Source organism: Mastacembelus armatus, chromosome 19, assembly GCF_900324485.2.
Source record: "Mastacembelus armatus chromosome 19, fMasArm1.2, whole genome shotgun sequence".
NCBI lineage: Eukaryota > Metazoa > Chordata > Actinopteri > Synbranchiformes > Mastacembelidae > Mastacembelus > Mastacembelus armatus.
Window position 1 is genome coordinate 7,270,641 of NC_046651.1, and position 24,404 is coordinate 7,295,044.

At 41.6% G+C, this 24,404-nt stretch overlaps 2 protein-coding genes across 9 annotated transcripts; one reads left to right on the forward strand and one right to left on the reverse strand.

Annotated features, from left to right (window-relative positions):
- Nucleotides 1-500: 500 nt before the first annotated feature.
- ubtd1b (ubiquitin domain containing 1b) lies at nt 501-13,274 on the reverse strand. Of its 6 annotated transcripts, none has more exons than XM_026316280.2 (5): nt 13,258-13,274; nt 11,897-12,087; nt 5,684-5,911; nt 5,394-5,551; nt 501-4,419 (listed from the first exon to the last, which is right to left on the reverse strand). In XM_026316280.2, exons 2-5 carry the CDS (start codon nt 11,976-11,978, stop codon nt 4,150-4,152), a joined length of 738 nt encoding a protein of 245 aa, XP_026172065.1. In that variant the 5' UTR covers nt 11,979-12,087; nt 13,258-13,274; the 3' UTR covers nt 501-4,149. The 6 variants fall into 6 exon arrangements, with proteins under 6 accessions (XP_026172065.1, XP_026172064.1, XP_026172063.1 ...); XM_026316279.2 differs by lacking the exon at nt 13,258-13,274 and adding an exon at nt 13,083-13,212; XM_026316278.2 differs by lacking the exon at nt 13,258-13,274 and adding an exon at nt 12,405-12,680 and having other exon boundaries at nt 11,897-12,290.
- Nucleotides 13,080-24,356, forward strand: mms19 (MMS19 homolog, cytosolic iron-sulfur assembly component). Of its 3 annotated transcripts, none has more exons than XM_026316269.2 (31): nt 13,080-13,231; nt 13,731-13,779; nt 13,993-14,093; nt 14,329-14,414; nt 14,509-14,583; nt 14,816-14,885; nt 15,046-15,174; nt 15,291-15,352; nt 15,829-15,915; nt 16,005-16,079; nt 16,175-16,252; nt 16,811-16,949; nt 17,593-17,747; nt 17,961-18,039; nt 18,590-18,715; nt 18,801-18,882; nt 19,073-19,170; nt 19,313-19,474; nt 19,562-19,717; nt 19,828-19,927; nt 20,108-20,210; nt 20,659-20,730; nt 20,836-20,962; nt 21,076-21,182; nt 21,324-21,380; nt 21,582-21,768; nt 21,923-22,005; nt 22,121-22,285; nt 22,460-22,519; nt 22,998-23,098; nt 23,181-24,356. In XM_026316269.2, the coding sequence occupies exons 1-31, from the start codon at nt 13,144-13,146 to the stop codon at nt 23,209-23,211; spliced, it is 3,090 nt and encodes a 1,029-aa protein (XP_026172054.1). In that variant the 5' UTR covers nt 13,080-13,143; the 3' UTR covers nt 23,212-24,356. The 3 variants fall into 3 exon arrangements, with proteins under 3 accessions (XP_026172054.1, XP_026172055.1, XP_026172056.1); XM_026316270.2 differs by having other exon boundaries at nt 18,593-18,715; XM_026316271.1 differs by lacking the exons at nt 13,080-13,231; nt 13,731-13,779; nt 13,993-14,093 and having other exon boundaries at nt 14,358-14,414; nt 14,488-14,583.
- The last annotated feature ends 48 nt before the right edge of the window (nt 24,357-24,404 follow it).

The following is a 24,404-nucleotide window of genomic DNA, read 5'->3' on the forward strand; positions in this document are numbered from 1 at the left end:
CTTAATCAACTCTAAACGCGCTTTTACTTCTATCTGTGCAACATGCACATACACGTGCTTGATGTCATTCAGAGGACCTATGACGTTCAAAGGTTTAGAAATTGACATACATTCGAACATTGTTGTTACGATCAATGTCCAGTGACACTGCTTGTAACTGTGGGCAACAACGCTCAAAATACTTTGGGCTCAATTTTATTAGTAGTATTCATAAAACTTACAGGTGTAACTTACAGATTAAGTTGGTGTGCGTAGGCTTAAACCTTTACTGAACAAAAACCTAATTCATAGCTTTATACAAACCAAATAAGCACATCTTGGCTTAAAAGCTACAAATGAATTGTAGCTTAAGGGAATAACCAATATTTCTTAAACCATAAACTGATTTTCCTTTTCCCCATTTCCTGTCACCTGGAGGACGTGTCTTCTAGTAGCCAGAATTTGGATCTGATTTGTAAAGTGAAATTTGACTAACTGTAACCTCAAGACTTTATGTGCTGTTTTTTTTCCTCTCAACTCAATCACCTGAGCATTATGCAGCAGATCCTAATGTAGAAGCTGCTGTCCTGCGATAAAGGTGGAAAACAGCAATTATTACACACTGCTTTGCCTAATCTGCCTGTGTTTAACTGAAAGCTGTCAATCTTCTGTTTTGTTGCATCTGTACAAATTAAACACTTTGACATGTCACAGCAGGCATAATTCACCAGTGTAAAGAAAATTTATTGTTAGATGGCTTTGATTTAATGGTTTCCCTTTCAGGGTCCTGCTATTATGCAGTTGCCATTGTTAATGTTATTAACATCTGTGCATTCCCATTATAACAAGTCAAAATATCTGCTGTGGGAAAACACTACACCCTCTACTGAATAAAAGTGTTTGGAGATATAAATTCAAGCTCCACGTGCAACTGGTTTTGGTCGGTGCTGCAGCATGATATGAGGAGGGTCCTTTCTCTAAAGGAACCTGAGAGGAAAATCAAAGTCCCTTAAGCCCTTTAATATTTTACTAATACACTGCTCAGTTACTTCTTAAGCAGTTTAAAACTGAGATGAATTTACCAGTAGGACAAACACTCAGTTGGGTCAGGGCACTGTAATAAGAGATACTATTGATAAATGTCAGCAGAGCTTTTCCCCCACCCCAAGGCTCAATGGCAGCTTAACCTTCACAGCAAAGATGTGCAGGGCAGAATGCCAAATGGACGCTGGGAAATTATGTAGGCATTTTTAATGTTTTGCTATTTTGTCTGCCAAAGATAAAAGCCTATCCAAACAGCCAAGGTGACAGACTAGAATACATTTCAAAGTGACACACATGATCATCTGAAAAAGTTAACAGAGACAGTTGATTATCTGACACGGCTTGTAATTATAACAGGCTTTCACCTGGAGTTTGATATAATTATAATACTTATAGCTGGTGCTCTGTGAAATCTGTACAGTCAGAAACAAAAACCATATGAGGTCTATGTCTATTGTATTGCACATACAGAAAAAAATGTGCATTCAAGTTTGCATACAATGATTAAAAAACACCCCTTAAACAACCACTACTAAAGAGAAGTGCCTGAAAAGAACAACAAAAAAGGATGATTGTGAAGAATATCAAGGATGAAAGCTTATAAAAAAAAAAAAAAAAAAAAGTATGATGACAACAGAAGTAAATGAAACTCCCTTTTAGAGATAAAACATGTTCTGTTATGAGTTGGGTTGTGGCTCAGATCTCAAACACATGACTCAGTTTCACTCCCTCAAGGATGATGGTGTTTGAATTGTGCAACAGGAGCAGTGAATGAAACAGGACTCATCCAAGCTGAAAGCTTGTGCACTGACTGCCATAACACAGGCTGCAATCAAAGGGCAAGTCTTGATGCTCAGCATTGAAGTGAGTAAACATGCAGGCTGGGATGTAACCCAAATCTGACAAAAACATTACCTGGAGGCAACAGCGATCTATGCACACTGAGTCATGTCTTATTTTGTGCTACCATACTGCCATTTAGTCACACGTATGACTTGTCCGACTGAAAAATGCAGACACGTCATATATGATGGGGGAGTATCAAAACTGTGCAATGGGCCTAATGGGAACATCAGCCACCAGCTGCCTTAATTCTTTCAAGGCACTGTTTATGGTTGTCACGCTTCTGTCCTCTAGCAGCCACTGTGGGTATTACTTCAGTGTTCAATTTGCCGTCAACATATAATGGTCATAACAAGACCGAACATGGCCTACAACGGTCAGATATCTAGAATTATACACTTTTTTCTTTAGTCGGGAAGAAAAATGCAAGTTGTCCAACTGCTCTTTGATAAATTATTTTGACAGTGTCCACTTTTGTATCACTGGCAAACACACTGACACAAGTTTGTGAATTAAAAGGGTTTTGCTCACTTGTTGTCGGTCTAACATCTGCCGTCTTTTCCTCACAACATCTGGACGGAGTTTTTTTGATGTGGAACAAGTTTTGTTTCCACTCTTTGTACGGACTTTCAAAATAACTTGTATTTTACCACATCTTATGTCTGGTAGCTCTACTATTCCCAACCGACAGAGAAAGGACTTTTTTTCAGATTACTTTTTTTTTTTTAAGTTGAATTTTCTACTTTTCGCCATGCTTGTTCTGTTTGTATGCGCACGTGAGACGCATCAATATGGCGCGTATAAAAATACGTCATCGTGCATATGTCAATATCGCGAGATGACAATTTGTTACAATGGAGAGGAATTATACCGTTATGTCGTCGACAAAATTATATGATCGTTATTATTCCTATCCCTGCGATGCAAAGCGGTTGTTATTATTACAGGATCCACTGAGAATAGACACCCACATTTTACAGCTTTTTAGCTCCCTGTTTCGGTTCACCACTCCGTCTGGCTCTTACTAGCCCCCAACATAAAACATGGAAGTGAACATTTCTGGCAAACCAACTCAAACGAGCCATATGTTTGCTGGTGAGGAAGGTCAAACAGCCACAGAACAATTATTTATCCCCAAAGGTTATTGCACCACAATGAAGATGCTAGGTGAGTGAATATTGGATTGACATTCAAGCCATGGTGAAAAGGGAGCCCTAAGCAACTGAGCTGATTACATCAGGGGTGTGTTGCTGCCCCCATAGTGGTCTGACGGTCAATAATGTAATTTTTAAGACCTTACGTTTTTGCACAGTAATTTCCACTTCCCTAGACAATTTGATTGGCTGTAATGCTATGACTTGAGTTCCAGGGAAACAGTCTTGTCTCTGTGAGCTACTGCAAAACAAAACTGCATCATATGGGTCAAATACATAAGATTCCTTTTGCCCACAGGCACACAGGCGCACACACACACACACACGCACACCATTCAGACACCATGTTTTGTTTGCAAGATACATTAAATCATTAAAAAGGCAGCAGTTGTAGCTGAGATCAAGATAAAAGTTCCTGAATCTTAAAAAAAAAAAAAAAACACACACAAAAGCTTAGCAGTAAAACTAGAATCTTTCAGGACATTTAAAACTTTTTTGTTTCTTCTTGTAGAAGGCACACAAACTACCACGAAAGTATAGTAATCTTTAAATGTGCAAAAAAGCTCAGTTGACATTATTTCCTTAATATAAACAGTGGGGGGAAAAAAGAAATGTTTGATATCTCAGTCCCCTTCCCCACATCTTCCCCTCTTGTTTTTGTAGAGGAGAGAAGGACTGCAGTGCAGAGTCTGGTGCCCCAGTAGAAATGTGCTTTAGAACCAACACAACCAACTCTGCATTTCTTCCATTGGCACTTAGTTAGCATTAGTGCATACAAAAGAGCAGAGACACAGTCTTTGCATGTGCAGCATGATGTGGTTGATAATGCACCAGCCCAATGAGTGATTTTTATTCCAGATGGTTCAAAGATAAGAGGACGAAGATCTCCGGCTAGAGTCTGGTGTCTGGTTTCGCTTTAATAACACAGCAGACCCCTCAAAAAATACAATGACACATGGTAGATGAAAGAAAGCAGCACATCAGTTTCTCCCTTATATACTTTTGAACCTCCAAAGTTTGATTTTAAGTCAGTAATAGTGTACTCAAGATGCATAACATATCCAGCATTAGGAGGCACCTCTGGTCCTTGAGTATGTGCCCCCACAGCAGCATCCCTTTTTGTCTTCAGCTATTCAGATGCAGGGGAGGAGCCAGTGGTAGTGGGTGACAGCTTGGGTGCTCGGAGGGCCTGTGGGTTGACAATGACTTGGATAACAAAGTCCTTCTGGATCTTGGTGTCTTGCAGCCGCGTCTTGTCCGTGAGCAGCTTGCCAGAGAAGAACCAGCGCTGGTGAGCAGCATCGATATCCTCCTGGGCCTGCAGCTGCTTCTTAAGCTGCCCTATAGTGTCAGCCATGCTGGCGCTAAGGCGAAGGTCTTTACCAGTGGACAGACGTACCTACAGCAGAACAGAAAATGTAAGATCAAACAAGTGATGCCTTGAGTGCCAGGGCTACACTACTTAAAAAAAAAACAAAAAAACCCTGGGGCTGTTTTTATTTACCTCTATTAGTGATGAACACTACAATACAGCAATACAATACAGCTCTGGCTTTATGGAGAGCTTATTTATACATTATTAAACTGTTTTCCAGGCTAGGTAAAATTCTTATATGTTTGTGAAATGCCACTTCCTTTCCAGCCTTCACAATGCCTGCATTAAGGTGCAGATGTGTGAACTGTACCATGGAGATAGTCCCCTCTGATCCGCTACCTTAATTTTCAAAGGGCCCACTGTATTAAGTGTTTCATGCAGAGAGGCTACAGCACTGTCAACAATATGATCAATTTGATAGGGAGTGGGATTGAGGTGGTCGCCCTCCACTGTGTTGGCACATGGCTTAGAAGTAGATACTGATGATATCATTTCTTTAAATTTAGTAACAGCATTGTTTTCCCCCAGTTGCTGCATGATACATTATTTTAAATACAAAAGTTATTGAAGAATGGTCATATAAAAGAGTTTGGGGGAAATTATCAAATGTTCAATTTCAATCAGAACAAGATCAAGGGTGTGATTAAAACAGTGGGTGGGTTTATTTGCATTTTGAGGGAAAACAAGTGAATCTAATAACGAGACTATTATTTTCAACATCCACATGAATGTTAAAATCTCCCACTGAAATGACTTTATCTGTACTAAGCACTAAATCAGATAGGAAGTGTAGAAATTCAGTTAAAGACTCTTAATAAGGGACAGGTGACACTAAATAATAATTATTAATGAACTTGACCTGAAGATTGCTGCTTCTAATCCATCTCAACCTGTGCTTCAAGGAACATATCTACACATTAAAATGAGATGTTAAGTTGTTAACTTCCAGTGAATGTAGAGAACAACCCAGTATGACTGTAAAGAGCATGTTAAAGTACCTTGAGCTGGAATTCCTTCTTGGGTGCTACTGCGGGTTCAGGGCTGTCACTGGGGTCTTCATCACTGCGCTCTGAGATGAGGTTGACAGGTGGGGCCAGACAGTAGACGGGCAGCTGGTAGCGGTTCCCAAGTTCATCGTAACACTCAGTGAGAGTACCTGAAGATGAAAAGAGGACACACCAGCATTTAAAATCCAAATCAAGTGTTTCACTATTTTCATGTCAAAGCATCATTTTTAAAGATATGAGTAACCATGTGTTCTGGTATATTTTATGTTTCCTGTCCTCACCATGTGGCAGTGTAATGCTGGCTCCATCCACTATAGCCTGGGCCAGCTCATGGTCATTACATTCAAGGGCCACAGCAGCGGCTTTCAGGGCATCCCAAATCTCCTTCCGACCCTCAAAGGCTGGGGCTGTGTCCCAGAACTCATCCCGCTTGCTCCGTAGCTGGCCTTCTGTCATTGGGTAGTCACTCTTCCACTTTGGACGATCTTTCTTCAGTGGCTCATTACGTCCTGCAATGGGGAAGACAAGTGAGGAAAGATCTGTATGAGTAGAAAAACTAGAAAAAAAACACTTGAAAACACTTAACATACATCGTTACAGCTGTCCTGTTTAGTTTTAATGTAAACAAAAATAACTTATTGTGTATATCCCTGAAATCTAACAAACCTTGTGAATGCATTTGGCATCCACTCCGTCCTTGTTCCAAAAGACACTGGCTACACTGTATTGCTTTATTTGCTGTCTATATGTACAATTTCTCTGTTTTTACTGTTAGAAAATGTCTGTCAAGAAGGAGTGAAATGATCTGAGAAAACACAGAGATCAGGCAGATTAATTGTTGATTGGCATAATGTTCCAAAATAATTCAGAACAGACATAAACAGAGCTGGCAGCAGGGACAGAAATGCTAGCTGCCACCAGAGATATCTCATCCCACACCACTATGTCATCTGAATCTAAAATTAAAGAGGTGGTTCAGCGTTTGCAATATGTATGAAGCATGTGTCTTTGTAACCTTATCTGTGTTTCCCACCATTCAGTATTAACACAAAGCACACCTAGCCCAGAAAAGCACTTGTTTAACAGGAGGTGTTCCCCATGTAGTCACACAACACACTCAACACAGTCTCCAAGCATCAGGCCAGGAAACTAACATACCTGACATCATCTTAAAATTTACTAGATATTCTTCCTGAAATTATGCTGTAAAATTGAATTTACAAAACAAGCAGTAGTTCTGTGCTAAAAAAAAAAAGTGGGTGTTTTTTTTGTTTTTTTTTTAATGCGTGCCAACTGTCAGCCACTTCATCTCTTGATGTCAAAAAGCACTTTTCAGCACGCCGTAAGTCTTAAATCAAGTACTAAACCAGCCCAGGCTTATGTTTACAAATGCCTGAGAGGCAGAGATGCCAGACGCTGAGAAGCGGAGTGATGGAAAACGAAGAGTATAAAGGAGACAGCACACATCCAAGAGATTGATTTTCTTAGAAACAAATTATTTATAGTGTGGGCAGCTTAGGAGGAGTAATTTGGAGGCAGTGGTGTAAAATTAGCACTTGGAGCAGATTCAATCCCCAATGAGGCAAAGGGGCTTCCTCAATACTACTCAGCAACAGCAGTAGTAGACATTCTGTATGCTGTGTTTAAGAGAGGAATGAGATTTAAATGGCAAAATCCAGCCTGATTCTTATAATGCAACATAAGACACACATCGAAATGCAGGTACAAATAAAATAAAATAGCCTTTTTGTACAGATTAAAGAAACAAGCTCCAACATGTTTAGCTGTGAGGGTGTACAGGTACTGGAAGGCAACCTTCCACCTAAATCTCAGACAGAGCACAGTTCCCAAAATGTCTAACTTTCCCTTCAAATAATAGGACAGTTTATTTTATTGTATATATACATGAGGTGGGTTTCCTCCCACAGTCCAAAAACATGTATGTCAGGTTGATTGGTGACTCTAAATTGCCCAAAGGAGTGAGTGTGAGTGTGTGAGGTTGTTTGTCTCTATGTGGTCCTGTGATGGACTGGTGACCTGTCCAGGGTGGACCCCTGCCTTTCACCCAGGGAGAGCTGGGATAGGCTCCAGCAGATCCCTTCGACCCTGGTTAAGGAATAAGTGGGTATAGATAATGGATGGATGTCTACACCTGGTTTTGAAAATATATACTATGAGAGACAAGGATATCATCATGGGACATGATTAGGACAGGTTTTTATTCTTTTCTTACATATATCATTACATGATTTCAACAAATGAAGGCCCCGACTAACAGCTCCCACTAGTTATTGCTTAATGACACATTCAGTCAGCATGATGTCAACATGAATATATTTTCTAAAGAGTTAACGCTGCACAGTTGGAACTAGCAGATGTGAGAAAGCAGGATGCAAAATCAGGGTATTTTCACACTGTGGGGCTCATAACAGCAGGTGTGATGTGATAGACTACACTGAAACGTATTTACGAGTTTTAATGAAACCAGTCACAAATAAGGCATGAGGATCAAACTGCGTATAAAGCTGCATGTGGGTGCTGCATGTGAAGATATACACAAAACAACGCACCCCACAGCCATCTGGGGCTCACAGACATATGTGGCTGTTAAGGCAAGGAAAGTAACACTTACTGCTTTAGGCCTGCAAAGACATTTAACAACCTCCCACATTCTCCTGACATGAGGCAATGAATGAGGGGCGTTCTAGTGTGTTCCTCTCAGACACCACTGAACGTGCACTGGAGCGTTACAGAGGATAGATGGGAGATACGCTTTTAAACTGGACTCAAAGTCTCAATCTATGTATGATCTCATTTCCTAAGATACATACAAAAAACATTATGCATTCCCAGGTGTTGTCTCCTTACAGCTGGTTATCTTATAAACACAACAGCACATTCAGCCATCTGCCACTAAAGATAAACTCATTCTCTGTACCTTGACTCACAGCGCTGTAGCAAATTCAGTTCATGTGGGTACCGAGTTCTGACAAGACTGCACAAAATGCAACACATACATCACATTTGCCTGTTTACCATTGACCCACAGTTTGGACTGTTGTCTGTACAAAACAAGACTTTTGAAGATGCCAGTAATGCAATAGTCATTAAAACCAAATGTTTCAGTGAGGATTTTTTTTTTTTTTTTTAAATTGTGGCCAAATAGATATTTATGTTTAACACCAGAAAGATAAACCTGGGGACCATGTTTGATAAAGAGCTGTAACAATCAATAAAAATCAATCAAATTGTTTTCATAACTGACATGATTTTAACCATATTTAAGCCAACAAGTCAACATTTTCTGTTTCTAGCTTCTCAGCTTTGAAGATATGATCCTTTAATTACACTAAACTGAATGTCTTTGGAGTTTGAACATTTTAATATGACACCTTGGTCCATGGGGAATTATGATAGTAATTTTTCACAATGTCAGGGCAATGGAAATTAATAGTGTCAGTTTCTAAATTATTTTAATCTTGCCAATGCACACTGATACTATTATACTTGTAATAAGACAGCATTATTCTGGATGTGTTTGGATTGTGGAAGGAAGCTGCAATACCCAGTGAAAACCCATGCAGGCCCAGAGAGAACATGCAGACTCCACACAGAAAAACCCTTGGGTCGAAGGGGGTTTGAACCCAGAACCTTTCGCTGTCGCCTCACAGCAACAGGAAGGTGCGCCATCTAATATCCCCTAGATGACTAATGAGATCAGAAAAATTATTGATGCACCACAAAAATGTTATGCTGTAATGTTACAAAGCAGCAACAATTAAACAAAGAATTCCTAGTCATGTATTTCTTAGTAAGACTGACTAAAACTCAAGATATGTACTATTTACTTCGCATTCGTTATGGGCACAGCTGGCCCTCAACACACTGCAGGAAATGTGAGCTACCAAAGTGCAGTCTGTGAACACAATAGTTTATTTTCTGTAACTACAAACAATCATTTCCACTCCCTGATGGCCTGCTTCTCATCTGACCTTCAAAAAGAAAACTACTCCAAAAAGCACTTGGTTCTGCAGACACAGTGGACAAGTTGTCCAGCCTTGTTCTCTTCGGGTACATTTCAACCTTGACAATGCAAGTAAGCCTTTGTCTTGATCAGGCACATGGCAGAGACACAAATATGATACATTACAATTCAACACAGACCCCAGAGCAATTTCTTCCAAAAAAATAAAGATAAACTCTTTACTGCAGGGTGTGGACTAAAATGGACCAACATGTACTGTGACAAATAAAGATAGCACATCCACCTTCTGTTGTACTTGACCTCCTGGTCTGATTGACTGATTGACTGACTGACTGATTGACTGACTGACTGACTGACTGACTGACTGATTGATTGACTGACTGATTGATTGACTGACTGACTGACTGACTGACTGACTGACTTCCTGTCCGCCTGCCTCAGTGTGTGTGTGTCTGCCTGCCTTTCTGCGTGCCTGCCTTGTGTGTGACTGACTGACTGACTGACTGACTGACACTCTGTGTGTGGGTGTGTCAAACAGAGCAGATTCAGTCCTGTTAGAGAAGCCAGTCAATCATGCAGCAGGACATGACAGGGCTTGTTCTTTCGAAGCCTGGTCTAGGGAGTTGTCTGTTGATACCAATCAGGGTGGGAAATTAGCATGAACCAATGCCAAATGTCCACAAAGTCTCAGTTTTGACAGCTTTTACTGTTAAATAGTCAATCCATGAGCCAATTTGGAAGGTGACAAAGAAGACAAATTATGGTTAGGATCACAAGAATCTACTTTAGATGCTCTTTCTGGGATTTATCCAAGAGGATATGGGTAAACAAAAAACTTCCCTTTCTGCTCTGATACAAAGCTGGGATCAGTCTTTCTAATGTAAACTGGAGACAATTCCAGCTGGAAAAAGACTGACTGCAAAACTTTCCATCAGTAAGAAGCAGAGGAAACAGAACCTGCATTTAAATAAATAATAGGACTCTTGGACTCCCAAGAGTCACTACAATGGGAAATTCGTTCTGTCTGGAGATGCTGAATGTGACAGTAACCACACTGGCTCTCAACCTTATACCAAAACATATCTGATTAATGAGAAAGTTTTAACTTGTCAAGAAAGGAATGTAAATTTTAAATTGCTCATATTCTATTGGAAGTCAGGTACATTTTCATCTTATATTCAATGTACTTGGTAAGCCTGTAAAACCTGTAAGTCTGTAAAGCTTCTAATCAGCACAGTCACACCACCTATCATAAAAGGTCACGCTAAATATGCCTGACAATGCTGTCTGGGGTCCAAACAACGCAGGCATCTTCCAATTCCACTGTGTGGCGCCTGCATCATTCAGTTTAGTCTGGTTGTTCATATAGCATTTCTTCTTGTTAAGTGCTGACGCAGCAATCCAGACTCCATCTGTCACTATCAAAGACAAGTGTAAAAGAATAAAACGTGGCAGGTCGCCAGTGTTTATCTTCAGGGGAATGTAATCTTCCAGGAAGATATTGGACATGAACTAAAGCCTCTGACATGAATAATCAGCACATCAGCAACTTCAGGAATCGATGCAACCTCTTCTTCTTTGCTAGCATTTACAGTAACCACAATGTACTGCTTAGTCTCTAACTGCACAGATATATGCTGTTCACAGGACTACCATAATACTGCTTTTTTAGATAACAGTTGGCCCAGCAGGTTGGATGCTGCTGGTGAGCAAACTGTCAGCCTTGATGTAGGTGCGATGTCAGGCAAAGGCAGGTGTAAGTGTTGATTAACTGGACTATGGTCAGTTTTAGGTGTGGGTCTGGGAAGGCAGACCTTGTCTAGATGTTCAAATAACAGAAGGGAGTTAGACCACATTCTGTGCAGTGACAAAATAAGAAAACTTTGTTCAAGAAAAGGGAACCTGCCCTCTGCAGACCAATACACCAGACAGAAATTTAACTACGCATCCAAAATAAAAAACTGGTACCCATGAATATCCTTCCTCTTTACTTGCAATTGTGCAATTTCTTTTTGCAGACACTTCTATGTTTGTAACTGTACAACTGAGTCACAAGCAGGCTATGTCAGCTAAACCTGTGTAACACATTGGTCTAACCATGCTGATATGCAGTTTTAGGTGAGAAGACACATAGTTTGCATGTGAATACTGGCCAAAGAGAAAGACCACCCAGAGAGCTGTAGCAAAGAGTGCTGTTTTCTCTAGCAGCTCAGTGGAGGTGTGTTTTATCCTGTTTTAACACCAATCACAGCTTTCCCTTCAGAAAAAATAAGATCAGTATGGAGGTTAAACTGCATCCAGGTCTGATGCAGGACTGGAAAACATCTGGACAGAGTAAGCACCAACCAGGTCTTTCACATACACTTGCAAAATATGTCCAAACCAGCATAATGTTGCCATGTCTTGAGTTAAGATAAAAGTAAATTAAGTGCAGCTAAAAGATGTGTTTTTAAATGATGTAGTGAAGCACTACCTATATATCCACATACACGACACAGTGTAGTTTTACCTCCTCGTCCACCGTTCCTGGAGGAGCCTCGGCTCTGTGTGTCGTCCCAGCCTTCCCAGTATCTCCCCACACATCCTCCCATGGCTGCAGATGCTTCCCACGCGTCTCACTAGCTGAACAGGGGGCCCATCACGCAGAAGGAAGATCCACTAGGTCCGAAGAAGACGGGTCGCGGGTCCAGCGGTGTAAGCCTGGCAGGTCATCGGAGAGAGAACTGTTTGGATGTTTGACAGCTCTGCGCGGATCCGGACCTGTCCTGTACCTAATGTTACCTATCTGCACTTTTCTTGTGTCAGTGTTTTGGCACGACCCCTGAAGATTGAGGGCGGGGGGGGGGGGTCGTGGCCCGTAGCACCGTTAGAAGAGTTTGAGAGCCACAAAATCGCCGCAATATCTGCCAAACAGTATATTAAAGTTAGGATATGCCCAGAAATGTGTATGTGATTTAAGAGTCTGTTAAACTGGACTGGTTTATATCCTGATGTCCAACAGGCTAAAGAGCGCGCACCTTGGTCGCTAACAAGCTAACAGGGCCAACCAGCTAGCATCAGTAAACACAAACTTCCGCACACTCGTGGACATTTTCCCCGCACAGTGAATTTCTTCCTAATGCGGTGGGTGCTTAGAGCTTCCCGCAGCGCTCGGTTTTCCGATTCATTTCTCTGACGTTGTCTCCAGATGTTTCTCTTTAAATCCCCCAAAGCGTTACTTCCCTCTGTGCTGGTTAACGACGACTAGCGGCGGAGCTAGCACCACCGAACTTTTTACGTTTAAACGTCAGCACGCACGCAGGTGTTGCGTTCCGTTACGTCGGGGAGGGGGAGGGGGCATTACGAATAGCCCAGATTGTAAACATATTAGTTAGTAAATGGGGTAAGACATTGCTATTATATACAACCGATTCGTTTCTATTGAATATCGTGTTTTAGCGATCCAGGTAATAATGAATTTGATGTTGTTAACAGGCACTCCGTGTATAAAGAATTCCACTCTGGTTAAAGTTTTCTGAAATCCGAACAGCACGTGAAGGTAGCACCAAAAACTAATGTTGCGGTTTTTTTCAACATTCAATAAACGATTAACTACACTTCAAGCAACATGCACGTAACCCAATTAACCTGAAGTTAACACTGTGCCCTGTCGTCAACAGTCCTGTTTTAAAAAAAGTTTATGTAAAATTACTTACTTTTGCGGTTTACGGTTAACTTTTCGCGCATGCGTGGAGTGGGTGAATTTACAGGGGCACGATGGCTGCGGACGGTGCTGCACTGCTGTCTCTGGTGGAGGAATTTGTCTCGGGACTACAGGACAGCAAGGCCAAAGATGCAGCAACAGGTAAAGAGATTCTCGTCATGTTTTACCGGCAGCTTTCCAACACAGCTCGGTGTGAAATAAACCCTGTGGAGGCTGCTGTTCTGTTTTTCAAGGATGCGCACCGCGGCATGACGGTTAACTATGGTTAGCTGAACTAGCACCACAACATCCTGTGCGGCGTTAACGTCACATCTTCATCTGAAAAACACGTCGTGACGCTACTGTGCAAATGTTGGCACCCCAGCAGCACACGCTGAAGCCACCGCTGGTGTTTGGTTGTACTGTCAGTCGATTAATGATAGAGTTTGGATGCTAGACCCCACATGCTGCTTGTTAGCTGCAGAGCCTGTGTCCCGTATGCAGTCATCCTGTCAATGAACTCTAGTAACCTTACATGTGAAATCCATCCATGCTCCTACATAATATGTGGCCCACTAACATAATTAGCCCAGTTGTGTTATCAGTTTTCTGCCTGAGCTTGTAGCTCATAACAATTCACTGAGCATGGTTTTCTTTTCAGGTGTCAGAGATGGACAGTTTACAATACTGCAGCTGGTGGAAGCACTGGGGTGAGCTGTCAGCATTGTTGGACATAAACAAAAGCTTGACCATGCTGACATTTCTGTTTTTTTCTCGGATGCACACTCAGTACAATACATCAAGTTGTTTCATTTGACCAGTTGAAAAATGTTGGTTTGATAACACACGTCTGAAGCTAAATTATAATTATATATTATAATAATATGTTGTCATTTTCGTTTACCTCTTCCTCTCTCTGGTAGACTGAGTTTGACTAGCTCACAGCCTCACACCCGAGCCAGAGGAGTCCAGCTGCTGTCTGAGGTTTTACAGGACTGCTATGGAAATCTTACAGAGAGAGAAGGTGCAGTTCTTCGCTGTCATTCCAAGTCTTTACTCTTTTCTAGATAATCAGGTTATCTTCAGAAGGGTACATGATGACATATTAAACATATTATTTACTTGCAAAGCCCAAAATATTGAATCGTGTGTGTGTAATCTGTACTCCACTTTAGATAAGAGTGTTTGTCATTGCCATAAACACTGTCCCTGTAGAGAGGGATGTTTGACCTATGTATGCCTATACCTCCTCTCCTCAGTGGAAGTGCTCATTGCTTTCTACGAAAACCGTTTAAAGGACCATTTTGTCATCACACCACACGTTTTAAATGGACTCAGAGCATTGGTGAGTGTCTGCATGAGGTTTCATCAGAATTAATAGACAGAATCCTTTAAGAATCCTTTTTAAGAAGTTCCAGATGTGATGTTGTCGTTTCCAGACAAAGTCTACGGTGTTGCCTCCTGGCTCGGCCGTGTCCATGCTGAGGTCTTTGTTCCAGGACATTCCAGTACAGGTAAGGCCCAACGTAGTGTTATATAAGGGTGTTAAAAAATAGGTTTAAAGTGCATTTTAAAGACGTGTGCTATCCTGAGGAGGTTCTGTGTGTTTTGTGCCAAAGGTGAACACAGCAGCAAATTTGGACTGCATCTGTTTCCTTACACTTGCTACACACAAACACACATCCATGATGTTTTAATGCTGTTGTTCATTGTAAAGTCGTTGTTGATCTGCGTATTTTCCTCCAGTCTCTGAAGATGGAAGAGAGATCATACGTCTACAATATGCTCATCAGCCTCATGGAGTCCAGAGAGGCCGGTAAGAGACAGGCTGTGCTGAAATTATAATTTACTGTCTCCATCAATTAAATAAAGGGGAATATTTGATTTAGCATTTTCAGCAACTGCTCAATCTTCTTCAGACAAATATTGATTGCACATCAGAGGTTAAAGAATAAACCTTTCTGATTAATCCACAGAGCTGAAGGGTTTGGGGGCGGACTTTGTGTTTGGTTTCGTCCAATCAATGGATGGCGAGAGGGATCCTCGCAACCTCCTGTTGGCCTTCCAGATCGCAAACAACATCATCCGCAGAAGTTATGATCTAGGTGAGAGCGCATGTAGTACAGCATCCCCCACGCTGCTGTTTCCTCAGTGTCTCCGAGCATTTTCTAAACCTGTTACCAGCATATTCTTCCTGTTAATTTCCTGTCTGCTGTCTCAGGTACATTCACAGAGGAGCTGTTTGAAGTGACGTCCTGCTATTTCCCCATCGACTTCACCCCCGTAAGTCCCTGTTTTCACAGCTGCTTTGACTGGGACACTGATGAAAGCAGAGAGATCAGATACAAATGTCATCACCAACTTCCTGTAACCTCAAATGAACTCTTTAGAAAACAGTAATACAGTGACTGGCAGCTTGTCTGTTCACACACATTTACCACCTCTGCTTCACAGAAGATCCCAGCTCTGACCACATTTCTAAATTTAAGGCTACAGCTTATTATTATTTTCACTATCAGCCATTCTGTCTATTTTTTGGTCTAGAAATTAGAAAAAAAGTTTTAAAAATTCCCATCACAAATCCATGTTTTGCTCTGAGTACAAAGCCCAAAAACAGATACTAAAACAGATTTTAGAAGTTGAAACAAGTGAATTATTTTTTTCCAAATGATTTCCACAAAATTACCTGATCATCAAAATAGTTCCTGCTTTTTAAAAGCATGCCTACCTTCACCCTCATCTCTTCATAACTACCCCAGCCTCCCAATGACCCCCACGGCATCACCAAAGAGGAACTAATTCAGGCGCTGAGGGCCGTACTCACCGGGACGCCAAAGTTTGCTGAGGTAGGACAAAGTCAGCTTATGTGGAGCTTTTTGCTGGGAAGGAAATGTCGTGACTTTGCTCTGAAGAGGGTTTATGCTTTGCGTTACAGTTTCTGTTACCTCTAATCATTGAGAAGCTGGATTCAGATGTTCAGAGCGCGAAGCTGGACTCACTGCAGACGCTGGTGAGTTCCTCAACTCTGAATCTTATCTGTCTCAAGGATGTGGAGTATGAAATTTTCGCAGCTCATATTATCATTTAACTCTTTTTACTTTTCAGACTGCATGTGTGTCACAATATGAACATAAGGACTTGGCAGAATTCCTGGAGGGGCTGTGGGCGTCACTGCGCAGAGAGGTTTGTATATGTGGTATCTTAAAGTTGGTGTACTCTGCAGTGTTCATTTCATGACTTTCCTTTGTATTTCCACGGAAAAGCAATGGCATTAAAACACAGATGGCCCCCAATTATTCCCGCTACAGGGCTGAAAATGCAAAATCCAGCAAAAGTACTGAGTGATGTCTCATTACGAGTGAGAACATAATTGAGAGCAAACTACAGGAAATGACCCAAAATACAAAAGTTTCTGGGAAGAAAGTAACAAAGGCAGTTTCTCATGATGAGAAAGCCAAGAAAAACAAGATGAAGGCTGGACCAGTGCTGATATTCATCAGGTTTTTTTTGTGTTCTTAAGAGAGTGTGGATAATATCCTGATTCTGCAGGGAGCAACATCACATGTGAAATCTGACAGATCAGTTACAGAAATGTATCCAAGTAAACTTTTCCACCGTTTTAACCACGCACCAGTTAGCAACCTGCCAGTATAATCACATCTTAGTGATTCTGAAGCTAAACTCTGCTTCTCATTGTTTTGTTTTTTTTGTTTGTTTTTTGTTTTTGTTTTTTTTCTGTAGGTGTTTCAGACCTCCAGCGAGAAGATTGAGTCTGCAGGCCTCACTGCTCTCACCGCACTCACTTCCTGTCTGTCTCGCTCAGTCCTCAACTCTGACTCTGAAGACTCCCTCAGAACATTCCTGGATCTTGTTCTCAACGGTGAAATGTTGAATTCTAACATTTATGCACGTACCTAATGAAAACAAACAGTTTTGAACAAACTACATAGCCCTGCAGGTCAAAACACTATAAAAATGACAGTTAAAGTAAAACAGGTGCAGTACATACAGAGGGTTAATCATAATAAAACCCAAGCTGGATGACAAATGCAAAAACAACAAAACTGAAGTTCTTTAAATAACTAAAAAGTGGTGTGATCAGAGTGACAGTAAGGTGGTGGTATTGATTTATAGAGACATGTCCTGTTTTCCTAGATTCAAGTATTTTAAAAAACTAAATGTACAAGGGCTGGGTTACTAGGAGGGTTTTCTGCAGTGTAGCGCCGCTCGACAGGCAGGAAGTTAGACCACAGTGACTGCTCTGCTGCTGAATTTCAGCCAGCAGCTCTTTCATCCTTAACATGTCACATTAACAGTCAGCTAGTTTCTTACCAAAGTACAGTTAGAGCACAAAATCATACCAACTAATATCACAGGTTTACACACTTGTTTTAAGTGATCAACAAATAAGTGGTTAAAGGTATTCTTAATGTAATAGTGTAGCTGCGTTTAATGGCAGGAAGATGCAACTTAACAAATAAACAAGTGACTAAGTTACGTGACTTTCTAATGTGATGTTTCAGATTGCAAGCATCACCTGTGTGAGCCTGACCTGAAGCTCGTGTGGCCCAGCGCTAAGCTGCTGCAGGCCGCCTGCAGCGCCTCCACCAGGGCGAGCCACATCGTAACAGCCGCTGTCATGCCTTCACTAATTGAGCAGTACAGCAGCAGAACACAGGTACCCCAGAAACACCAACATCGCAGTGTTTGTTGTGTTTTTTTAAGAATAGATTTGTGGTTATTTGATAATGAGTTGCTGTAACATCCAGTCTGAGTTTCATTCATTTATTCATTATTTCTGTGCTGGTACTGGTGTGAGTATTTTCATATGATTATTACAATGATATTAGCAGCCTTATAATAAACTGGAAGACTTTCTGTCTCTGAGCAGTGTTCCCACAGACGGACATTATTGGAAGTGGTACAACGTTTTGTCCAGTCAGTAAAAATCAGCCAGTCTTTAGAGAACGGTGAGTGCTCAATCCATTATTCTCTGAATAAAAGCATCAAATGCAGCCCAGAGCCCATGTTTAAAAAAAAAAAAAACTTCAAATTATTCATGTTATACTTGTCTAATTTATTTCAAATTTTAACCAGTGTCTTTCTTTGATGTAATAAATTCCACACAATAAAATCTTCCAGAAAGATAACAACAGTATGACTGAATTTTAATTACCTTGATAAAATCTAGACCTCCAAATCTCATGGATTTTTATTGTTCATCTGTTTGATGCCAAACATCTTGCACAATGACAACAGTAAAAAGATTGCTCTGTGTTAATGTCTCCTGGCATTAAAGTAGGATTTTTCCAGATGTGCTGTTCAGTATATTTACGTTTGGACTGTGATGGTTAGGATTATCTGTTCACTTGTTTGAAATACCTCAAGTGCTTAGGGACTGTGTATACTTGACCATGGAGACTAAAGACAGAATTGGCTTTCCATGAAGTTTAGAAGAATCCTCAGGTTTTGGCTCATCAGCTTCTGTTTCTTTGTCTGTGTTTCATCCCTCCATGCTAGAAGAGAGTGTGTTTTTAGCCTTCAGCCAGCCCCTGTGCAACATGGTGTTCTCAGCTCTGACAGAGTCTAATTCCAGTCTGCAGATCACGGCCACCTCTGTGCTCACATCGCTGGCACAACAAACAGGTGAGGTGTCTTACATTTACAGCTTAGTCAGTTTCTATCAGAAATACAACACTGATTTAAATATTACAACTGTACTATACCTCAGGTTTGCTGCTGGACTCTGATATTGAGCTGGCTGTAGATCACCTGACCAGACTGTTGCTGACAGAGGAGGATGATAGAGTCAGGTCAGCTTGTCACCAACATACTCTCATCTGTCTTTCCCTTGTCATCGATTTGATTCACCACACAGTGGTTTTTACAGCGGTATCCTTTTATGAAGTATTTATAGTACTTAATAGCAAAAAAAATGCTTTTAGTCAGTTGGAATCAAGATGTTGCTGTGCCTCTGTATCTTTGTCGTGTTTCTGCTTGCAGTCTCGCTGTGGTGGAGTGTGCCGGAGCCCTAGCCCAGCTGTACCCTGCAGCTTTTATTACTAAACTCATCCCCAGGCTAAAGAAGGAGATGTTTTCTGGCAAGTGAAAAGCATGTACTAAATATGACATCTGTGTATGTAATATAGACAGACTATACAGATGTTAATATTTGTATTATACAATGTGTAGAAATATGAATTAACCTCACCAGCCTGTTCTTTTCCTCTCTTCTCTTCTCAGAGCCAATGGAGCAAGACAACAGAAGAGAACCTTCAGAGCTGCATTCCCATAATGCAGTGCGGCAGCGTTGTTTGTCTGCTCTGGCTGCGGTGTCCAAACAACCCAGTGTTGTCCTGGAGAGCACGCCTGTCCTCCTGGAGGTGCTGAGCTCAGCACACACAGGTAATCAAGATATCAAAGAATCAAGGAATTAAGGCGAGACCAAAAAGGCTGCCTGCAAGCGACAGGGTCATTTCTTGTTGCTTTTAGGGAGTGCCAGTTTTTCGGTGGAGGAGGTGGTGCTGGCGTGTCGAAGCCTCCAGAGAATAGCAGAGCAGGTCCAAGACACCGAAAAGACAGGACGATGCTTTCACGACATCATCATTCCGCGCCTGCTGTCCTTGGCCCTCCAAGCAGCACTGCAGGGTATGCACCAGATTTTCTCAGTCTCAAAAGCAACCACATAGCCTTGGTTTATGTTTGACTGTGACCTGATGCTGCCTGGGATTCTCACTGACATCCCATTGGTTCATCAGGTGAGGGGTCATCTGGCTGCCGGAGCCCTCTGGTAGAGGAGGTGGTCCTGTCTGCTATGGTCCCTGTCATCAGTACTTCCTGCTCCAGGCTGCAGCCCACGTCAGTACAATCTGTCTGTCAGTTCTTCATTTTCTTATTGAGCCTGAAGATGCTACTGCTACTGTCTGTTTCTCACCTCTTTCTTTCTTTGTCAGTCTTTTCGATTTGCTGCATGATCCCCAGTAAAAGCATTTTTCATGAGGTTTGCCTGGTTTCTTATGTGGCGTTTAATGTCATCAGGCTGGCAGGACAGACAGCGTCGAGGGCCGTCTCTCTCTTCCTGGACGGGGATGTCTCCTTTTTGCCCGACAACTCCTTCCCATCACACATCCAGCTGCTCAAGGTCTGTGTGGACATGGATTTGTCTGTGATTTTATGTGTTGTTTGTTCATTTATTGTCTTTCCATACTTGGGGAACATCAAATGTTTGCTATAATTACAGGCATGACATTTTGTGTCCTGGAAATGTGATTAAGATAAACTACCCCTCTCCCCTGGAGTTTGTGTGTCTGTGTGTTTAATTTGGTTTTGGGTGTTGATCTTTGTGCGTTGTATGAAAAAACTTTTAATAAAAATATTATTTAATTGCACAGTAAAGATAATTTGTAATCAGATATATTGTTATTAAATATCTTATCCTAAGAATGTAGCTGTATTACATTATTATGTGTTAACCTCAGATCATTTATATTCTTATCTTAGGAGTCATTTTAAGTTTCAATTTTCACTTTTATGTCACTGTTGTGTGGATATTGTGTTCATAGAGACATGTCATGTTTTCCCATAAGCAGCAGGGGGACTCGTGGAGCCAGTCTCAGATGGTTTGTCTGCTGATGGGCTGCATGTGTTCCTTACCTTGCAGTGTGAGTCCCATGTTCAAGGCTTAAGTGTGTTTTCACTGAAAGTTTTAAAACTCACTGTGGGCGTTTGTGAAGCTGAACACCAACAGCATTGTGTCTGTCATGCAGGTAGAGGTGCCCCAGGTAGACCAGCTGCTCTCACAGCTAGAGGAGATGAGCTGCACCTGCAGCCACCCGCTGTCATACACCGCTGCTGCAAAGTGCTTTGCCGGTCTGGTTAACAAGAGACCACTGGGTCAGTGTGTGTGTTCAAACTCCCGTGAAGTGTCATCAGAGGTTTTTGTCAGGAAACAAAGAGCTTCATCTCGTCAGTTAAAAGCCATGGTGGTGGTTTGGTTTGTTCTGCAGGTGATTCTCTTGACAGCCTCATTCAGAGGACGATGAAGAGGGTCTGTAGTGAGTTGGACTGTACAACTTCAGCTGTACGCACCCAGGCATTCACACTCCTGATCTGGGTGAGTTACTCTGTCATTATATCTTTTGTCAGACACTATGTGGACATTTTTACTTACTTACATCACTTAAATTAATCAGTACATTATTAGTTATTTTAGCATAAGAAGCAGCAAGTGCATTAATGTTACCTTTGTCTCCAGGTTGCCAAAGCACTGCTTCTTCGATACCACCCTCTGTCCACAGCACTGACTGACAAGGTAAACCCTGTCAGAGACCTTCACTCACCCCGCTGTCCTTTACTCAACATAACTGAATATTGTGTTTTATGACAGTGACTTTGGCCTAGGTATATTCTGTCATTGCATAGTTTAATATCTGTCATGAGCCATGAGAATTTGCAAACTTGGTGTTGTCATTTTATTTTTCAAACTTTTGCCTTACACTGTGTCCTCTCAAAGCTCTTCTCCCTGCTCGATGATGCTGAACTGGGTGCAACAGCGGCCAACGGCTTCTCGCTGCTGATGAGCGACTCTGTAGACGTTCTGAATCGTAGTTATCATGCCGACGTTCGCATCATGTACCGCCAGCGCTTCTTCAGCGAGAACTCGGCTAAGCTGGTGCAGGGTTTCAACGCAGCTCCCCAAGGTACATGGCAGCAGCCCTGCTGAGTAGATCAGCTGTTTGAAACTAGTTTGATTTACAGGAGATTTGAAGGGCAGTGTGTGAAATCTGTAAAAGAGAAGGGATAACCTTCAGGTTGATTACATTTCTCTAACTTTATACATTGTCTCTGATCCAGAGAAGAAGCCCAACTACTTGAAAGCTCTGTCCAATATTGTCAATAAACTGCCGAAACAAGTTCAAGTCACTGAGCTACCAGCGGTGAGTAAACAGGAAGTTTATTTGGTTCATTTCAAATTGTATTTTAACTACAGTGACCATCCTGGCCTTTGGAAGCAACAGTAAGGTGAAATGTTTTTTTTCCCCCCTTGTCCAGCTTCTGTCACTGCTGCTGGAGGCCTTGTCATGTCCTGATCAAGGCGTCCAGCTGTCTACCCTGTCCTGTCTGGAGCCCGTCCTCATTGACCCACCTCTAGCCCTCATCCAGCAGCTGGAGGCTTTGGTCAGCAGGCTGATAGCCCTCATCTGTAGTCCAGCCATGGTTAGTGAGAAGTCTTACCTGAGAGTACTTTCTATCCTGGTTCAAAAACATACACCAGCTTATTACTCCTGTTATAATGTGATATACTTCACCATATCTCAGTTACAGAGTAATACAACATCTAAATGAGACTGAAGGAGCACTCTTTTTGACAGTATTGTCCTTATTTTTCAGAATGTAAGGATTGCCTCGCTGCGGTGCATCCACGCTCTTTCCCGTTTCCCTGTACACGAGGTACAACGCGACTCATTTGTAGATGCCAAGAACCTTGACAAGCTATTAAACGCTTTTGCAGAATCTCACATTTCTGAGTCAGCACTGAAGTAAAAATGATCCTTGAGGAAAGTCCTATTTTGCAGATGTTTTAAATAAAAAAAAAACAAAACATTCCAGCCTATAATATCCCTCCACTTATATCCAATGAATGTGAATTCTTTGATGAAGCAATTTGGTGTTTTTATACAGCGAGGTTAAGTTTATTTCCTGCTCAGACTAAACTAACCTGTTATTAGTAGGTAGCATGAGTACGGTGATGTGATTTTCTCATAACAATATTACCTCATCCATCCAAATACAATAAACCTTGTCTCTTTTCTCAAATCAACACTATTATCAAACTAAAGATATCCCATGAGTAATGTGTTCCATGTAACTATAAAAAAGTAAAAACAAACTCAAAAAAAGAAAAACTGAACATTTATCGCTGTTTCAGATCTTGCCATTTCGGGCCCGAGTGCTGCAAGCATTGGCCCCGCCTCTGGATGACAGGAAGAGGCTGGTGAGGAGCGAGGCGGTCCAGGCCCGAGGAGAGTGGTGAGAATCGCATACCTCTGTTAGAGACAGACACACACTGGAGGATAATTCAATTCTCACATCTGTGTTACTTTCCTCATAGGTTCCTTGTGGGAAGCCCTGGGGGAAGGTGATTTTGTTCCTCAAACCAAGCCCAAGTCTCCAATTCCCCTCCCTCACTGATCCCCCATACACTTGGAAGAAGGCAGATTCATGAGCACCAACCTCCAGGACCAGGCACCCAGGATCAGAGCTGTGTGGTTCACACAACTGTGCTCCCACCTTCTCTCGGGATTCCAGCAGCATTCCCTCCTTCCTACACCCATTCCTTTCATCCAGAATCCCTCTGTCATCCATCTTCTGTCTTGCTTTTACTGAACTCTTTTTGTTCTAACTGCCTAATCTTTATGAATGCACAAATAAGAGTAAGGGACTGACATTAGAATGTAGTCTAAATGCAAAGTATGAAAATGCCTAGTTTACTGTGCAACACACTTCATGTCCATTGTTCTCTTTCTCTCTGCTTATCAGTGTGGATGCCATATAAAATTGCATTTTCACATCTAGTCCTAAAATTAAAAATGGTTGCTGTTAAAATGCACTTTGTATGCATCCACTCCTGAACAAAGAGGATGAAAACACAGTGCGTATGTTCAGTAGAAAGGTCTCTGCATTGGGTGATGTGTGATCTTCTGAAATTGTGGCAGTAATGTTTGTCTTTTCTTACACTTTCTGAGCGTTTTGAGAAATTGAACTGCTGGAAACATCAAAGATCTCCACTTCACTGCACGTACAGATGTGGACGTGAGTGTAGCACTGAACCCGGCAGGCGCCAAGAGCCTTTTAGCTCCTCCTCTGGATGAATGCATAACTGAGCAGTAACATCCTAAATCACGGGTGTATTTGTGTCACTGAGGTGCACCGGCTGGGTGGTGGAGTTAAATAACATGGGGGGGGGGGGAATGTGCCAACTGTCCTCAAGCACCTCTACATCACCTTCACTGACATAAGTTGAATTTTAAGATGAATTTTACCTAATTAACCACCTGTGTTGAGATTAATGTTAATTGCTGGATGAAGATTGTATGTTGTGTGACTGTCAAACATCTGCCTTTAATTCTTTTCAATATTTGAACAAATATTGACGCTATGTTATAGTTAATGAGTCTTTTCAGTAAGGCTGGCTGACTTTGGACCTCACATCAACTTATGCCAAGGAAATAGACAAGATTTAAAATGTCTAACTTTAAGATGTCATTAAAAGTTTTCTTTGTAATTATATGAAAAAACCTTATGTCATTTGTATCCACATGAGAATGGGGACAAT

Coding starts and splice junctions, on each gene's coding strand:
- ubtd1b (XM_026316280.2), bottom strand. CDS start 11,978: ATGGGAGGATGTGTGGGGAGATACTGGGAAGGCTGGGACGACACACAG. Junction 5,552..5,683: donor CAGCATTACACTGCCACATG/GTGAGGACAGGA, acceptor TTTCATCTTCAG/GTACTCTCACTGAGTGTTAC. Junction 4,420..5,393: donor AGAAGGAATTCCAGCTCAAG/GTACTTTAACAT, acceptor GTTCTGCTGTAG/GTACGTCTGTCCACTGGTAA.
- mms19 (XM_026316269.2), top strand. CDS start 13,144: ATGGCTGCGGACGGTGCTGCACTGCTGTCTCTGGTGGAGGAATTTGTC. Junction 14,415..14,508: donor TAAATGGACTCAGAGCATTG/GTGAGTGTCTGC, acceptor TGTCGTTTCCAG/ACAAAGTCTACGGTGTTGCC. Junction 16,253..16,810: donor GGGCGTCACTGCGCAGAGAG/GTTTGTATATGT, acceptor TTTTTTCTGTAG/GTGTTTCAGACCTCCAGCGA.